The following is a 17351-nucleotide window of genomic DNA, read 5'->3' on the forward strand; positions in this document are numbered from 1 at the left end:
AACAAAGAGCCCCACCCTCCCAGGACTCAACATCCTAGTAGAAGGAAGAAGTGACTGGGGGGAGGGGACACACAAGCACCATTGCCAGCAGTGACTTACCTGGCCCTGACAGCGTCTGATAGTCTGTCACAAATATTTTAATAGCTCACATTTGTGGAGTGCCTGGACTGCCGACGCTGTGCTCGGTCCACAGGGGCTCAGGTTCTCGTGGTTGTTCAGTTAATCCAGTGTCAGATAGGTATTGTTTTTATTGTAGGAAGCAGCAGACAAACCTCAGAGACTTGGAGTGATTGTCTATAATCACATAAAAGTTACAAAAATGGGCTTAAACTCTGGAAGCTATGTTTTTTCTCTTGTTTCATGCTGACTTTATTATTTCATTCCCAGTTCATTGTCCACTTCTTGTTTTCCAAACTCATCCACTTGTCCACCCGCTAGTGATACATTTGTGAAGGGCTCCTTTGGGGTTTGTTGCACTTAGAAAAGCAGAGTGGGCGCACCCTGCTGAGATTCCCGCTCAGGCACCTATGCTAGTTCTACTCTCTCTTCTCTGACCAAGGTTTCAGTGGAGGTAACATACATGGATGATACAGTTAGTCTGGCTTGTTGATTATGAGTAGAGCAAGAGAAAAGCCTGCCATTTCCTGGAGACTAATGTCTCCTGACTCCTGTCAGTTTTCAGCAGTACAGGGTTATTTCGTTTGTTTTTGCAGAGTCCTAACCTCTGTCTTTTCTTTCAGATGTGCAGCCAGCCAGCAGTCAGCCAGCTTCTCAGCAACATCCGCTCACAGTGCATATCCCATACTGCGTTAGTCCTACAAGGTTCCCTCACACAACCAAGGTAGGGAAAACCATGTGCATTCATGTTAGCAGGGAGAAGACCCCGCCCATCAGTGGACATCTAGTTGTCCAGCTGAATTGTGCCACCTTGGATAACGCACTTTCTCACCTGGACGGTGAAAGTGGTTGACTGGATGACCCCAGAGGTCCCTTTCCTTCTCTGAAACACTATGAATATAAAACAGCCTCTGTCTTTTTTTTTTTTTTTTTTTATAAAAGTTCATTTTACTTAGGCTGCAACATGTAGATTATTTATTTAGTTTTAAAGCAAGCTTAATATATGGTTAACTTTGATTTATCTTCAACAACCTAAGAACAGAATAACCTGAAGTTTTACTGTACTGGTTTAAGAAATCCTTTCTGGTGGGAAAAAAAATCCATTCTATATAGAAACATTTATATTCTCCCAGTTTAAAGCTTTATAATTGAATCATTTTAGCCCATTAAAGACTTTTAAAATTTTGCATAGTATTCTGAAAAACATTATTTCATGATCCATTTCAACAAAACTCAATGCCACTTTCTCCAGTAATAAAAATAAACTTTTTTAAACCGTTACTTTTTAAATGACCTGAAACTAAGGAAAATTGGTTGCTGATTTTAAAATCTTCATGTTTGGAGAAAACTATTCTGTGCCTTACTATTTGTTGCCATACCTTACAGAGAGTTAGGGTCTGGAGTCCACATCTACCACATTCAGTTGGTTAAAGGCAGAAGGAGGCCCTTCTGTCCAGTTTGAGGTTTTTCTGCCATTATACTTTGTGTTGTTGCAAAAAGAGCTAATGATACTCATTTGTGAGTTTATCTAAGAACTGAGCATATTTCTTGAGAGTAATCTCCTGTAAGTTAACACTTTCACCTCCATTGACATGGTCTATCCAGTAAAAAGCTGATAGGCTATCCAGGATCAAAAAGCAGGACGGGTGGCTACAGACCATAGTTTCTAGTGAGTACAGTGTGAGGAGCACCTGGGTGCTGCTACTGCAGTTCACCAAGAACAGCCTTCTGAGACTTAGCCCCTCGGAGCTTTGGGATAAGTCTATGCTCGAAAATTGTAAGAAGCCAAAGTATATCAAAGTGATCATCTGTATCAATAAGACTTCTATTTCTAGTCCACCTTCCAACTTTAGAAGTATACATCGTGCCGTTAAATAATAAAGCATTTCTAAAACGCTGTTGTCTATAGACCACTGTTGAAATACGTCAGCATCGAGGCAGGAAATTAGTATTTAGTTTAAAAGCAGCTCCTTGAAACCAGAGGAGATAGTTGAAAAAATGTTCAGGTTATCACTTTCCATGTATCATACAGTCATTTTCTGTTACTCAGTAATAGATAACAGGAGTAGAGCAGTTACATTGGGAATCACCTGAAGTATACTACATTATTGATTGATTGGAGGGTCCCATGAAGGTTTCTAGTTCAATAAAAAGCATTTGTATATTTCATTTCTTTTATGAAAATATCTGAAGGAAAAGTGATGTAAAAACATCTAAGGAAAAAATGTCAGAGTTACAACGTTTATTCATTCTGGTTGTTCTTATATTATTTTCTGTGCCAGAACCATATGTTTTTGAAAATTGTCAAAAAGGAAGAGGAAGAGGGTACCTGGCTGGCTCAGTCAGGGGAGCAGGTGACTCATGATCTCCCAGGGTTGTGAGTTCGAGTACCACATTGTGTATACAGATTACATAAATAAATAAACCTTAAAAGAAAAGAAAAAGGAAGGAAAAGGATAAACATGGAGAAAAACCTAAAAAAATATTCTGTGGTTAAAATTAAGAGTTTTATTTAACAGTCCTCAGCCATTGCTGATCTTTTCAATTGGATGTGGCATAAACAAGTAAAAGAGACATATGATGCTTCATCTTGGGGGGTAATGCTTTATTTTTAAAGGATTAAATGTGGGAAAAGATGAATTCTTTAAAATTTTCTATAGTCTCTTATTAAAAAAAAAGTGATTATTAACAATTTAAGAAGGGTCATCTTTTGCCTAAAACTGTTGTGTAGAATATCTGAGAGAGATTTAAAGTTTGACTTTTGACCGGACACTTCTGCTGGTGTGACAGCCCATGCACCGTGTAGTCACATACTGATGAGCTGAGCCATTGAAGTCCTTGACTTTTGTGGGTTCGCAGGTCCATGCAGCAGCCATCCTTCCTGGTGCCGTATATGCTCTGCAGGAATCTCCCATATGGCTTCATGCAGGAACTGGTGAGAACCACTCACCAGGATGAAGAAGTGTTCAAGCAGGTGAGGTTTTGTGAGTTTGCTACTGAAACTTTTAGCCTAGGAGCTTCTGTGCCAAGGCTTAATTTCTAAAGACACCATATTTTGAAAACTTCTAGGGCAGCCCGTGTAGCTCAGTGGTTTAGCACCTCCTTTTTTTTCTTTTTTTTTTTTAAACATTTTGCTTACAAAGATGAATTGCAAGGGAGTTTTTTTTTTTTTTTTTTTTTTTTTTTTTATTCATAGAGACACAGAGAGAGAGAGAGAGAGGCAGAGACACAGGCAGAGGGAGAAGTAGGCTCCATGCAGGGAGCCCGATGTGGGACTCGATCCCTGGTCTCCAGGATCACGCCCTGGGCTGCAGGCGGCGCCAAACCACTGCGCCACTGGGGCTGCCTGGTTTAGCGCCTCCTTTGGCCCAGGGTGTAATCCTGGAGACCCGGGATCAAGTCCCATGTCGAACTCCCTGTGTGAAGCCTGGTTCTCCCTCTGCCTCTCTCTCTCTCTCTGTGTCTCTTATGAATAAATAAAACTCTTTTAAAAAAAAGAAAACTTCTGTTTCACAATTTGAACATGCATGTGTTATTTGCTCAGAGAGATCTACCTGAACTTCTTTCTTGAGATAATCAGATTGACAGCTGCATTCAAATCATTTGTCTATTTCAAGCAGTCAAGCATAGAGCATTTTAACAAGTGCTAAGTGCTTGAGAGGCAAGAATTATAGGAGCTTTTAACACAAGAATACCAAGAGATGGCATAAGACACAATGTGCATAATGTGCATTTGCCAGTTGAGTCATATTGAAAATTAGTTCTCCAAGTTTACAAAAAAGAAATTAGTAAACCAGCAACAAAGTTAGTTCAGTGCAGTCTGCATACCACACAGAATCTTTTGTCTTTTCACCACTAAACTGGGAATGATGTCTCCTATCTTGCTAATTACTTCTTTCTTTTTAAGTATCATAATTTTTATCTCACTGTGTGAAGTCATGTGAAAATGCAGATATGAGATATTTAGTAATAAACTTATTTCTTTAGTCTCGAGGGTTTCTTCCGAGGTGAAACTTCGGCTTCCATTTGGTTGCGATCTTCCCACCTGTGTTGTGATGTGAGCACTTTGTCACGGCAACTTTCGCACATGCAATTTCCCATGATGGAAGGATTTTTATGACATTTTCTTACAATTCACCATATGATTGTTTCTTTCTATACAGAAGAACAGAGGCAATAGCGATAAACGATACGATTCCTTTTCATCTGTATTTATAACTAATATTATTCATAACTATTAATTCTAAAGCCTTTGAAATCTCAGGAATTGTGTTTTTAGCAGTTTCCAAAATATTGTAAAAGAAGAATCCCAAAGCAAAACTCCAAGTTAGTATCATGATTGTGTCAGGAATTCATCAACTACTTTTCTTAGGTGATAGTCTTGTTGCAGGAATACTCAAGGCAGCATAGTGAGCTTTTCATCTCTGGAAGAAGTGAACTCCGATGAAAATAGATAACTGTTGGGGCACCTGGGTGGTTCACCCAATTAAGTGTCTGGCTCTTGATCGTGGTCATGGAATCAAGTCCTGTGTCAAGCTCCATGCTGGGCATGGAGACTACTTAAGAAAAAAAGAAAAGAAAGAAAAGAAGTAACCATCTTGGAAGGTTTAAGTGGTGCCCTTTGTTGTATGTATGATGTGCATTCATTAGAATACTTGTCCGAGGCACCCAGTTGGCTCAATCAGTGGAGTGTGCGACTCTTGATCTTGGGGTTGTGAGTTTGAGCCCCACATTGGATGTGGAGAAATCTTAAATAAAATCTTTAAAAAAAATTAGAATACTTCCCCTATTATACAAGACATCATTTGAGGAACTCAGAGCTTTAGCTCTATAAAATCAGCCCAGTGATCAGCTAAAAGGTGTGTTACTCCTATTTTATTCATAAAGAAACTTACACAGAGGTTATGAAGTGACCTCTTTAAAAAAAAATTGAGATGAAATCCATGTAACATAAAATGAACCAATCCAAGGATGCCTGGATACTCAGTTGTTGAGCATCTGCCTTCAGCTCAGGGTGTGATCCTGGGTCCGGGGATCAAGTCCCACATCGGGCTCCCTGCAAGGAACCTGCTTCTCTGTCTATGTGTCTCTGCCTCTCTCTCTGTGTCTCTCACAAATAAATTTAAAAGAAATCTTTTTTTAAAAAAATTAACTGGGCAGCCCCCGTGGCACAGCGGTTTAGCACCGCCTGCAGCCCGGGGTGTGATCCTGGAGACCCGGAATCGAGTCCTACATCAGGCTCCCTGCATGGAGCCTGCTTCTCCCTCTGCCTGTGTCTCTGCCTCTCTCTCTCTCTGTGTCTCTCATGAATAATTAAATAATTTTAAAAATAAAAAAAAATTAACCAATCCAGTGCCATTTAGTGCATTCACAGTGTTGTGTACCCACTGTTTTTTTTTTTTTTTCCTTAGAGAGAGAGAGCCAGGAGGGAGAGGCAGAGAGAGAAAATCTTAAGTGGAGCCCGTCTCGAGGCTTGATCTCATGACTCTGAGATCACAACCTGAACTGAAATCAAGAGTCTGTCGCTTAACCAACTGAGCCACCCAGGAGCCTCCACTATTTCTTTCTAATCATAGTATTTTGATGCCTTTTCTGCCACTCACTCCAGAACACTCCTCCTTGTCTGTCTTCGTGTTACCTTGTGTTTTTTTTCTAGACAGAAAGGACGAGTGAATTGAAAACAGCATTTCACCTTTTTGTCTTAAGAGTTTGGCACGTGTGAACTATTAAATCTATTTAACTATTAAGTCTTCTTTTAATATTGGAAATATTCACAGATAAATAAATAGAAATAAATAGCTAGAATTTAGGGTTGGAGATGAATACTTGTATTTTTTGTCGTTACTCGAAGGTGTATATTTGAAAACGAGAGTCATTTAAAAAATGGAAGTCACACAAATAGTTTAATGCTTGACTATTTGAAAAATATTATAGTTAGTAATACCTTGTCTCTTGTAAATGAAATCCTACCTGCCAAAGAGGGTAAGTCTACTAGAAAATGTAAAGATGTTTTGCTTTATAGTATTCTGAGAAAAAAAATATTGAAATTTTTCTAGATGAATCCAATTATAAAATTTATTTTGATGATTTGAGTTGTATTTTTCTTGATTGTCATTTTGTCATTCCCCCATCCCTACGTTTAAGCTTTACCTATCCATTTTTAGCTTAGCTTCTGATAGCATGTTGTTACTTCTACCCTCATGGTTTAACTTGCAAAAACTGGTATGATCTCTTCCAGAGCTATCTTGTTATCTCAAGACACTCCACAGACACTTTGTAATCAGGGCACCTTTTTAATTTTTTTAAATCCTGTGTTCCTTAAATGACCAAGCTGCTCAATATAATGGGATGAAATTAGAAGGAAAGGGAATTTTTTAGATTTTCTGGTGGCTTTATAGAGCACTCCCATTTCAACTTGTTGGTATTCGGATTGTCAGCTGTTGTTTATACCATCTTCTACTTGATACTAGTCTTGAACCAACTCCCTAAATGAGTCAGTCAGTTAGTGTGTTGAGACATTGTAGATGAGCTGTTCGCAAATCTTGCATGGAGAAAACGTGCCCTGGTGTTGATGGTAAACTTATAAAAATAAATATGAGTGCCCATAAGCTCTGGCATCATATTAGTGTATTAATTATACCACAAATGGAGGTAAGTCATTCTAGTCAAGTTTCTTTTTGCATTTTCAACATTTACCAGCTGTTTGCTTTACGTAGTTACGGTTAATATAATGATAATGATATCCATTACTGGTTTGTTTTTCTTGTTCTTTTCCAAATAAACACAGAAAGTTGGAAAAAATCAGATGAAAGTGGGAAAGTGTGAAGAATTTTTTAAGATACTGATAGATTTTCTTTACAGATTGTAGGTGCTTGGTAATCAGAAACCTATTTATTGCCAAGATAGAATTTAGTTGATTAGGACGAGGACCCCTGGGGACTCCTATAGTATAGACTCAAAAACTATGAGTTTCTTCTGAGTCACTCTGAGTCCTTCCAGAGAATTAGGGCTCACCAGATCCTGTTACTTCTGGAAAAGTCAGCTATATTACTTTATGATTATCCTTGTCGAAGGATAGAGCCACACTCCGTGGCTGGATACTAGACTCTTTTATAAACAAAACAGCTTTTCTTTGGGGGAAGGTAGAAATGCCTAGACATTCAGATTCAGCACTTTATTTAACATGCCTCCTGAAGTTTTCTGAAGTTTTCCTAAATTTACATTTCCGATCTTTTTTTTTTCTTACAGATCTTTATCCCCATTTTACAAGGCCTGGCTCTCGCTGCCAAAGAGTGCTCCCTCGATAGTGACTACTTTAAGTACCCCCTCATGGTAATCCTTTGTTCTTTTTCTTTAAGACATTCAGTAGACACTTTCTTCCAGCTGAATTGAGCATACACTTTTCTTTCAGGTAATCAGCCATGTATTCACATTTAAAACCTGAAAGTATTGTCTTAGCCATGTAGTGTTTGGTGTGCAGTGAGAGGCATCAAGGAAGAGTGGGAGCAGCCTAGACAGATTCCACACATGCGAGCCCTAGGTGGGAGAATCAGTGCTGCAAGTGCCAGAATGCACTTTGCACTTTGCTTGACCATATAGCTCATGAAAATGATGCCACTTGCTGATATCCTTCTGATTCTCCTGGCAATTGGGCATACCGTAACTGGAATGAAATTTTGTTATTTAAAAAAACATGATTTTAAATGCAAGTCAAAAGGCAGACTTCTAGGGCACCAGGTGACTCAGTGGTTGAGCAGCTGCCTTCTGCTCGGCTCAGGTCATGATCTCAGGGTTCCAGGGTCGAGTCCTGCATTGCTCTCCCTGCAGGAAGTCTGCTTCTCCCTCTGCCTATGTCTCTGCCAGTCTCTGTATTTCTCATGAATAAATAAATTAAAATCTTTTTTTTTTAAGATTTTATTTATTTATTCATGAGAGACACAGAGAGAGAGAGAGAGAGAGAGAGGCAGAGACACAGGGAGAGGGAGAAGCAGGCTCCATGCAGGGAGCTTGACGTGGGACTCGATCCTCGGTCTCCAGAATCACACCCTGGGCTGCAGGCGGCACTAAACCGCTGCGCCACCAGGGCCACCCTCTTTTTTTTTTTTTTTTTTTGAAGACAGATTTAAACTAGGAGATGTAATCCAGCTTTATGCAATGACTTTGTACAGAAAAATCTCATAGCAATATTCTTGTTCCCCTCCCCCATTTCCTTGAAGCTTCCTGTGGAAAGCAGACCTGCTCAGCTCCTTTAGGCACCTACAACAAGCATAAATTGTGGACAACCTTTGCCCCACATTCTCACGGAGGGCCTTGACTGCTGTGAATATACCAGAACCAGGCAGAAAAGATACTTTTCTGAATTGGCTTCTAGGAAATTTGGGGAGAAAAAACACTTTGACGTCTGACTAAATATTTTTCACTCTAGAATATGAAGGAAAAGGGGCTCCTGGGTGGCTCAGTCTATTAAGCAGCTGCCTTGAGCTCAGGTCATGATCCTGGGGTCCTGGAATCAAACCCCACATTGGGCTCCCTGCTCAGTGGAGAAGTCTGCTTCCCCCTCTCCCTCTGCCTCTGTGATCTCTCTTGCTCACTTTCAAATAAATAAAATCTTTAAAAAAATAGAATATGAAGGAGAAAATATCAAAATACAAAATTAGCTAATGTAATGAATAAATATAATCTTGTATAAATTGAGGCCCTGGTTAAATCTATATTTTTACTTCGGTTGTTCCTTTTACTCTATTGACTTAATTCCATTTTACCATTAAGTCAGTACTCACTGATGACCTAGGCTGTGCCAGACACTGGGAATGATTAGACAAGGCACCTCTCTACTAGTTGCTCCTGACCCACTGCTAACCTTAAGGCCACAAAAGCACAAATCATCACACCATGATAAATGCTAACACAGAGGTATACACAAAGGGTGCATGTCTCAGTTTTAATCAAAATGGAGCTAAGAGACTAAGATAGTGCTGGGAAATTAGAAGGCAAAAAAATAACTTTGAATGGATGTATGTCTGGGCTCTTCCTACTGCCCATGCCATTCGAGTTTCTAATAAAATTTTGTTAATCCCTATGCATTATTCTGTGTGTGCCAGATGAAAGGAAGTGAAGCCATCTGATTGTTTGAGCTCAGTGATGAAATATTTGAGTGCACATTAATTATCAGCAGATGATGTAAATGTTCCTTCACAGAATTGTTAGCTTTTCTGTTGCAGTCTAAACTGGCTCGATGTTTCAGCTTTTGGGTCAGATATCAACAAAATGTTCTTCTTGGTCAAAAGACAAAGGCCTCCATTATGACAGACAATAGTTTTATTTTGTACCATTATTGATGCTCATACAGCCGAGGGAGTGCAGTACACAGAAGGACAATGGGAGCAGGAAGAGGAAGACCACTGGAGCTAGAGTCAGAAACAACTGTGATTATTCTCTGGCTCAGTGCATCCTAATGCTGTCATACCCTGGGATTACCTGCAGATATTTTTAAAACACCTGATGCCTAGCTTCCCACACACTGTGATTCCATACATTATGGGTGTGGTGAGGATGGGGCCTGGCATTGGGCCTTCCAACCTCCCCTGGTGATCTTAATGGACAGCACGGTTTGAGAACCCCTGCACTGCTCAGTGAGAACCTTTCCTTCTCAGAGGCACCTCAAAGACATGTCAGTGCCTAAATGCACTGACTCAGAAGTAGCTTCCATTGGCTGGCTCGGGAATTCTGGTGGCTATGTTCACAGCACAGAAAATTAAACTCACTCTTTGGTTGGAATACACGAGCTGTGTTAAACTGTGTTTATGTCCCTAAAAGCTCTTTTTCCTGATTCTCTAATGTAAAAATGATTGGAGCTCCAAAGGAAAATGTTGGAGTTGTCAAAAATATCAGAGCTCTTGAAACCAAGTAATACTTTTAAACATGTTCTGAATTTGGTAGCTTATTAGGTAGTAATTATTTATAGTTTAGCACTGGCAAAACTAGCCATCTAGAGTTTATGAAGCATATCTTTGACATGGAAAGATGTTATGTGAAAAAATCACTTTTTGTAAAAATATATGCATTGATTTCAATGTGTATATGTACAAAAATATGTCTGGAAAGCTGTAAACCAAGATATCAGTAGAGGTTATCGATTAGGGTAAAGTTTATGAGTGATTCTTAGTTTCATTTTGTATTTCTGTTTTATCTGAACATTTTTTTATGATGTGCAGGTGTTAACTTATCAGAAAAGCAGTAAAGCTGTTAGTATTTTGGAAGGAATGTATATGTATTTATAACAGCATTAAAGCTGTTCCTTGGTGTTACACATAGCAGTCAGTTTAAGATGGAATACATTTAAATGACACTTTCTGATCATAAATAAATAGATAAATCAATAAATGACACGTCTGACCTTATTTCTAGGCTTTAGGTGAGCTTTGTGAAACCAAGTTTGGGAAGACACACCCCGTGTGCAATTTGGTGAGTGCTTCCCCGATGGACTTGCACATATTCAATGAATGTGTAACTCAGAAGATATCCCTTTAAAGTAACATTATGTGAAAAAACAGCCCTTAGAGGACATTTTAGATTAGATGCAGGTAACACGTCTGGGTGGCTCTCAGTTAAATTGGTTAACCCTGTGTGTGTTACTGTGTAAGATGAAGTTATTTATTTTCTTCTGTGATTTTTGTACAAGTATTATGCAACTAGGGGAATAAATCCTATGGGAAAATTTACTTGAGTCCTTTGATAGTGTAAAAATAGTTCATCTGAACTCTATCAAAGAGCTTCTCGAAACATCAGAATTAAAAAGACTATCTTGTAAAAAAAAAAAAAAAAAAAAGACTATCTTGTGAAAATGTAGAGGATTTGGAGGCTTTTCCTCCTCCATCTGAGATGAGAAAATACCAACAGAGATCCTAGGATTCTAGCACATTTGCAAGCTTTGGGTTTTTGTGTTAACCATCAGCCATTGTACTGATGGCTGAGAACCAGCTGAACAGGTTGGCTGTTGAGAACTCTGTTCATGACATTTTTCCCTCACTTGCCGGCTTAGTAGTTTGACTCGCTTCTTCTATTTTTTGCGCAGGTGGCTTCTTTGCCCTTGTGGTTGCCGAAATCCTTAAGCCCTGGCTCTGGGCGGGAGCTGCAGAGACTCTCTTATTTGGGAGCTTTCTTTAGCTTCTCAGTCTTTGCGGAAGATGACGTAAGTACAGTGGCCACTTGGACTTTGCTGCTCTTATGTTCAGATTCCTTCCCAAACAAACATCATAATCATATATCAATGGAATTTTCCCCTTCTCTTTCCAGGCTAAAGTGGTTGAAAAATATTTCTCAGGGCCTGCCATTACCCTGGAAAACACTCGCGTGGTCAGCCAATCACTGCAGCATTACTTGGAGCTGGGAAGGGTAGGTGTTTGGTAAATGAATTCAAAGGACAAGTAACAGAGAGTTGTATATATATAACCTGTGTCTTGAGTAATACCTGCCACAACAGTACTATGTGGTATCACTGGGCACTGGTTTTGAGGCTAGTGGCCATGCTCTGTCTCTATCCTCTCTCTCTCATAGGCTTGTAAAACCTAAGAGTGAGTGAGTGCTGTTAGTTTGCACATACTCCTTGATGACTCATGTGTCCCAAGTATAGATTGATAGTCTTAAGTCCTGAGACTTTCAGCAGCAAAATTATGGACAAATGACGTGTAGTTAAGGTAATTTTGAGCCTGTCCTGAAAAGACCATAGCAAGGGCCATTTTATTAAAACTATAACTACCTGCCTCCCCCACTCCAGAGAGAAGGGGGGGAAGAAGCCTCACTGTTCTTGAAGTCAAAAGGAATAGTTTTTAAAATTGAGTCTTAATTTTTTTTTTCTTTTTTTCTAAAATAAATTCCAGCAAGAGCTTTTCAAGATTCTGCATAGTATTCTGTTAAACGGTGAGACCCGTGAGGCCGCTCTTGGTTACATGGCAGCTGTCGTCAATGCCAATATGAAGAAAGCACAGATGCAGGTAGGATTCCAAAAGACTTCTTTTACTGATTCACTAAATTCATTCATCTAACTTGTACTTACTCGGTACCAACCAGGTATTGTTCTAGGAAATGGAGACATTATATATTGAGCAGGATAGGACTTCCTACCTCTGTACCACCTATGTTCCAAAGGCTAAATGAGTAGACGTATAAATATATTATTTCAAGGGCACCTGGGTGGCTCAGGCAGTTAAGCTTCTGCGTTTGGCTCTGGTCACAATCCCAGGGTCCTGGGATTGAGCCCCGCATTAGACTCCCTTCTTGGCGGGGAGCCTGCTTCTTCCTCTCCCTCTTCTGCTCCCCCTGCTTGTGCTCTTTCTCCCTCTCTGTCAAATAAATAAAATCTTAAATAAATATATTATTTCAGGCAGTTGTAAAAGTCTGTGAAGCAAATAAAGCAAGGTAGAGGACTCGAGAATGACCATGGAAGTACCAGAAGGAAGGTACAGGAGTGATTTTTGATCAAGTGGTAGGGAAGATGCCTTTAAAGAGGTGATGTTTGATCAGAGACCTGCTGATGTGAAAGTCAGCCATTACAAGGCTGGGAAGAGTTTTCTAGACACATGTAAGGCACCAAGGTGAGAATGATCTAGCTTTGGAACAAACCCCACACGCAGACTTCAGTGGCTGGAGGGTAATATACAGGAGGGAGAGTGGTGAGTCATGGGCTAATGGGGCAGGCAGTGGCTTCATCAGGTGGGGGCTGACGTGCTGAGAACTGTAATGAGAAGCCACTGAGGGGTTTTGCAGCAAGGAAACCACCAAATGTGTTGTGTGGAGAATGGACTAAGGTGGGAGGAGGGTCAGAAGCAGACCTGAGGAGACCAGTTACAAGGTTAAAAGTGTATCAGATCTGGTGAGGAACAATCGCCTGGACTTACTTTGCAAGCGCAGAGAAGTTAAAAGGGAATCTTTCCTATGTTACTAAAAAGTAATGGTGAATGATGTGACATTTCTACTCAGAAAAAGAAGAAAGGTATAGAGAAGAGATCACCTGGGTTTCCTGCTGGCCCCAGCTACCATTTCCCGATAGTGGGACCATAGACATTTATTTGTGCCTCAGTTTCCTACATGCTAAATGGGGGTGATAATGGTACCTAACTCTAGGTTTACTATCCATAATGCTGTTGAACAGTGCCTGGTGCACCATGGACACACAACTAATGGTAACTACCATCATTATAATTGTTATGTTATTAATATAGGACTTCATTAATGATGTGGACCAGAAAAACTGGTAGTGGTGCTGAGTGAAACTAGGGTTTTGATGTTCTTGATGGGAAATAAAGAAGAGAAAGGAAGCAACATTTACTGTGTTTCTGCTTAGTTAATTTTGAAGATCTTGGGCGAATCATTTAACTCTCTGAGCCTTAGTTTCTCCCTCTGTAAAATTAACAGTATCACAGACTTCCAAGGTCTTTCCAGAGATTCAGTAAACATATTAAATGCTTCACAGAGGATTTCTACTCCATGAGAGGGCACCTGCTGGGAGAATAACAGTGACCATATATGTCCTCTCACCAACTTTGGGATGAATATCTGGTCTCCTTTTTTATAAAATTGTGCCAAAATTTCCATTTAAATCATTATTCTAAATATCTTTTTTTCATAATCCACAGACAGATGATAGATTGGTATCTACAGATGGATTCATGCTGAATTTCCTTTGGGTGCTGCAGCAGCTAAGTACAAAGATCAAGTTAGAGACGGTGGATCCCACGTATATATTCCACCCAAGGTGTCGGATTACTCTTCCTAATGACGAGACGAGAGTGAATGCTACAATGGAGGATGTGAATGACTGGCTGGCTGAACTTTGTGAGTGACATTGCTCATTGTGAGGTCATTAAAATGCTGCCCTTTTATTTAAAAACTTTTTGTAAACTTATTTTATTTGGATGCTAATGATTCCTCACAAATTATTATTTTCTCTTCAGAAAATGAATTTATGAGCCAGAGACACACAATAAAAATTAATGCAATAAAAAAGTTCTTATTTGGCTTAGCCAAAGTCAAATGGATACATAGAACAAGTAGAAAGAAATACTACTATTCAGAGTAAAACAAAAAAAGAAAGAAAGAAAAAGAAATATAATAAAAATAATAGCAGAGACTTAATTATGATAAAGATTTTATATATACCAATTAAACTTCTCATAAAATATTGCATAGATCTTGATGAATTTGTTCATATTAAAATATGAATCTTTTAAAGGTATTACAATTGTTGAACTTTTTCCTTTCTGTGTTATAAAGCATGTTAATGACAGACATCAAAACCCTATGGTGTTTATTTTTTAAATATTATAAAGTCATTCATGGAATAGGATAGAGATTCCATGCTTACCAGGCAGCATCATGATCAGATGGGTGCATATATTACAGAAAAACATGTAAACTATAATAAGAAGTAAGTAGCTGATGAACAATAAAGTTAGTATTTGATTAGTGTCATTTGAATAGGTAGCCCCTGATATCATCTTGGAATCATATCATGGACTAGTAAATTCCAGAAGAATCAATGGGTTAAACATTTAAAAATATATATGTGTGTGTGTATATACATGTGTGTATATATACACATGTATACACATATTTTTATGTATATGTGTGTATATACATATATGTATATATGTATACACATGTATATACACATATATGCTTTATTTTATATACATACTTTATTTTATGTACATATGTGTATATATATAAAATAATAAAACATGAAAACACCAAATAGAGGATTTGACTCAGCCATGAGGGAAATAAATTTATAATGATTTAGGAAATGAAGCATATCATCAGACAATATGTATATACAGTATCTTAATAGATAAATGTTTTTTGTAGAGGGAGACAAAATGAATATGTAAAATTTAAAAATGGGGCAAAATATGTGTCATATGTTTAATAGAATCGTGTTTTTCAAAATGTAAAACTTTAATAAATATATAAGGCCCAAACTAAATTCTACCAAAAGACAGTTTTTTTTCTTTTGGGAAAAAATGAAAGCAGTGCATATCATAGAAAATAAAATATACTTGTTGAAAAATATACATACTAATAGGAATTAGATACAAATTGAAGGGAATTCAGATTACTATTGTATATCTGTAAATAATCCAAAAACAGGGGTACCTGGCTGGCTTAGTGGTGGAGCCTGCAACTCTTGATCTCAGGGTTGTGAATTCGAGCCCCACATTGGGTGTAGAGATTACTTAAAAATAAAATCTTTAAATAAATAAATAGATAATCCAGAAACAAAGTGATAAGATATTTAGGGAGTTATGTTAATATTTATTTATTTATTTATTTATTTATTTATTTATTTATTTATTTTATGTTATTTTTCCTAGATGGAGACCAGCCTCCATTTTCTGAGCCGAAATTTCCTACAGAATGCTTTTTTCTTACCCTGCATGCCCACCACCTCTCCATTCTGCCAAGCTGCCGTCGCTATATCCGTAGACTGCGGGCCATCCGGGAGCTCAATAGGTATGTACCTGAGTCCATGTCCTGGGGTTGCCTGAGGAACCACCTGCTCTCACAAAGCAAGCAGTTCCATTGTGACCAGTAGATTTGAATGTGGGGAGTACATAGATTGCAGTGCAACATCTGCTTCTACTTCCACATCCATGGTCCTCAGTCGACCAGAGTTCTTTAGGTGGCAGAGTGACCCAACCTTGATTTCTAAGAGTTCTCAACACTTGGAATGTGGTTACTAGGCTTCCATTAACTGAGCATGGTGTTGACCAGGAGGCCCTTTAAAGGATCTCCTGGATTCTAAGACCTATACTCCTTCTTCCCTGGATTCTGAAACAGTAACTCTAGTCTCCCTTAATGAATGAGATAATTTACTCCTGCCATCATGTAATTGCCTTTTTTGCATGTTGTCCTATAGCGTAAGGAACCCAGAATGGCCAGATAGTAGCCTCAGTTTCCAATTCATTAGCACCATCGTGTTTCTTAATCTAAGCATTTTCCCCCATGTACCAACGCCTCCAAATATACAAATCACAGGAACAGGAAGGAAGCAAACACATTCTGAATAGGTCCTCTGGAATAATAATAGTGTAGCCACTGCATTTGGTCCAGGGCCTATGTACACATCTGGCTGTGAGAAAAAGTATGTCATATCTACATCTGTAACTCTATCTCTGTATATCTGTCCTGATAGTCACCTGTTAGTGCTGATGCTTACTCTGTAGATACTTTAAGATTTTCTTCCTACATATATTTGTGTTGTTTCAAATGATGCCAGTTTTCTTTCTTACACTTTTTTTCTGTGCCTTAGTATACTGGCTATAATTTCTGGTACAATCTTGAATAGAGGCAACTTTCTTGAAATTTTTCTGTTGTTCTAATTTAATAGAGGAAAGTTTTTTTGTATATCCTCTATTGCCAGATGAAGAACATTTCCCATTATTTCTAGTATTTTTATTTTTACTTTTTTTAATTTTAATTTTCTTTTTTTTTTTTTTTTATTTATGATAGTCACAGAGAGAGAGAGAGAGAGAGAGGCAGAGACATAGGCAGAGGGAGAAGCAGGCTCCATGCACCGGGAGCCCGACGTGGGATTCGATCCCAGGTCTCCAGGATCATGCCCTGGGCCAAAGGCAGGCGCTAAACTGCTGCACCACCCAGGGATCCCTCTAGTATTTTTTTTTTATTTCTAGTATTCTAAAAGTGTTTTATTCCTAACAGAAGTTGAATTTTAAAATACTTCTATAGCTGTTAAGAGATCAGAAAATTTTTTCTCTATTCTGTTAATGTGGTTGAATTGTATCAACTAATTTTCTGATAGTAAACCAGCTTCTCATTCCTGAAATGAATTCAGCTTTTATATTATTGCTTTTGTGACTCCTTGGATATTTAGTTTGCTAATATTCTGCTTAGGATTTTTGAGTCTGTGTTCAAAAGAAAGATTGACCTAGGGCAACCCTGGTGGCGCAGCGGTTTAGCGCTGCCTGCACCTGAGGGCATGATCCTGGAGACCTGGGATCGAGTCCCACGTCAGGCTCTCTGCATGGAGCCTGCTTCTCCCTCTGCCTATGTCTCTGCCCGTCTCTCTCTCTCTCTCTCTCTCTCTCTCTCTCTCTTTGTCTCTCCATCTCTATGAATAAATAAATAAAATCTTTAAAAAAAATAAAAAAAAAAGAAAGAAAGATTGACCTATACTTTTCATTTTTTGTTAAGTCTTCTTTAGATTTTGGTATTGG

General features: G+C 38.6%; 1 protein-coding gene and 1 pseudogene across 4 annotated transcripts in view; one reads left to right on the forward strand and one right to left on the reverse strand.

Annotated features, from left to right (window-relative positions):
• Positions 1–17351, forward strand: part of UBE4B (ubiquitination factor E4B) — a 124589-nt gene that overhangs the window by 75321 nt on the left and 31917 nt on the right. For all 4 annotated transcript variants that reach the window (XM_038537944.1, XM_038537945.1, XM_038537948.1 and 1 more), the window contains 9 exons: positions 741–841; positions 2977–3091; positions 7366–7449; positions 10525–10581; positions 11192–11308; positions 11413–11511; positions 11997–12110; positions 13752–13950; positions 15489–15627. In XM_038537944.1, the coding sequence (XP_038393872.1) occupies positions 741–841; positions 2977–3091; positions 7366–7449; positions 10525–10581; positions 11192–11308; positions 11413–11511; positions 11997–12110; positions 13752–13950; positions 15489–15627 (1025 nt within the window). The remainder of the gene's footprint in view (positions 1–740; positions 842–2976; positions 3092–7365; positions 7450–10524; positions 10582–11191; positions 11309–11412; positions 11512–11996; positions 12111–13751; positions 13951–15488; positions 15628–17351) is intronic.
• Positions 1341–2003, reverse strand: LOC102153218 (annotated as a pseudogene).

The sequence above is a fragment of the Canis lupus genome, chromosome 5 (genome assembly GCF_011100685.1).
Source record: "Canis lupus familiaris isolate Mischka breed German Shepherd chromosome 5, alternate assembly UU_Cfam_GSD_1.0, whole genome shotgun sequence".
Lineage (NCBI taxonomy): Eukaryota > Metazoa > Chordata > Mammalia > Carnivora > Canidae > Canis > Canis lupus.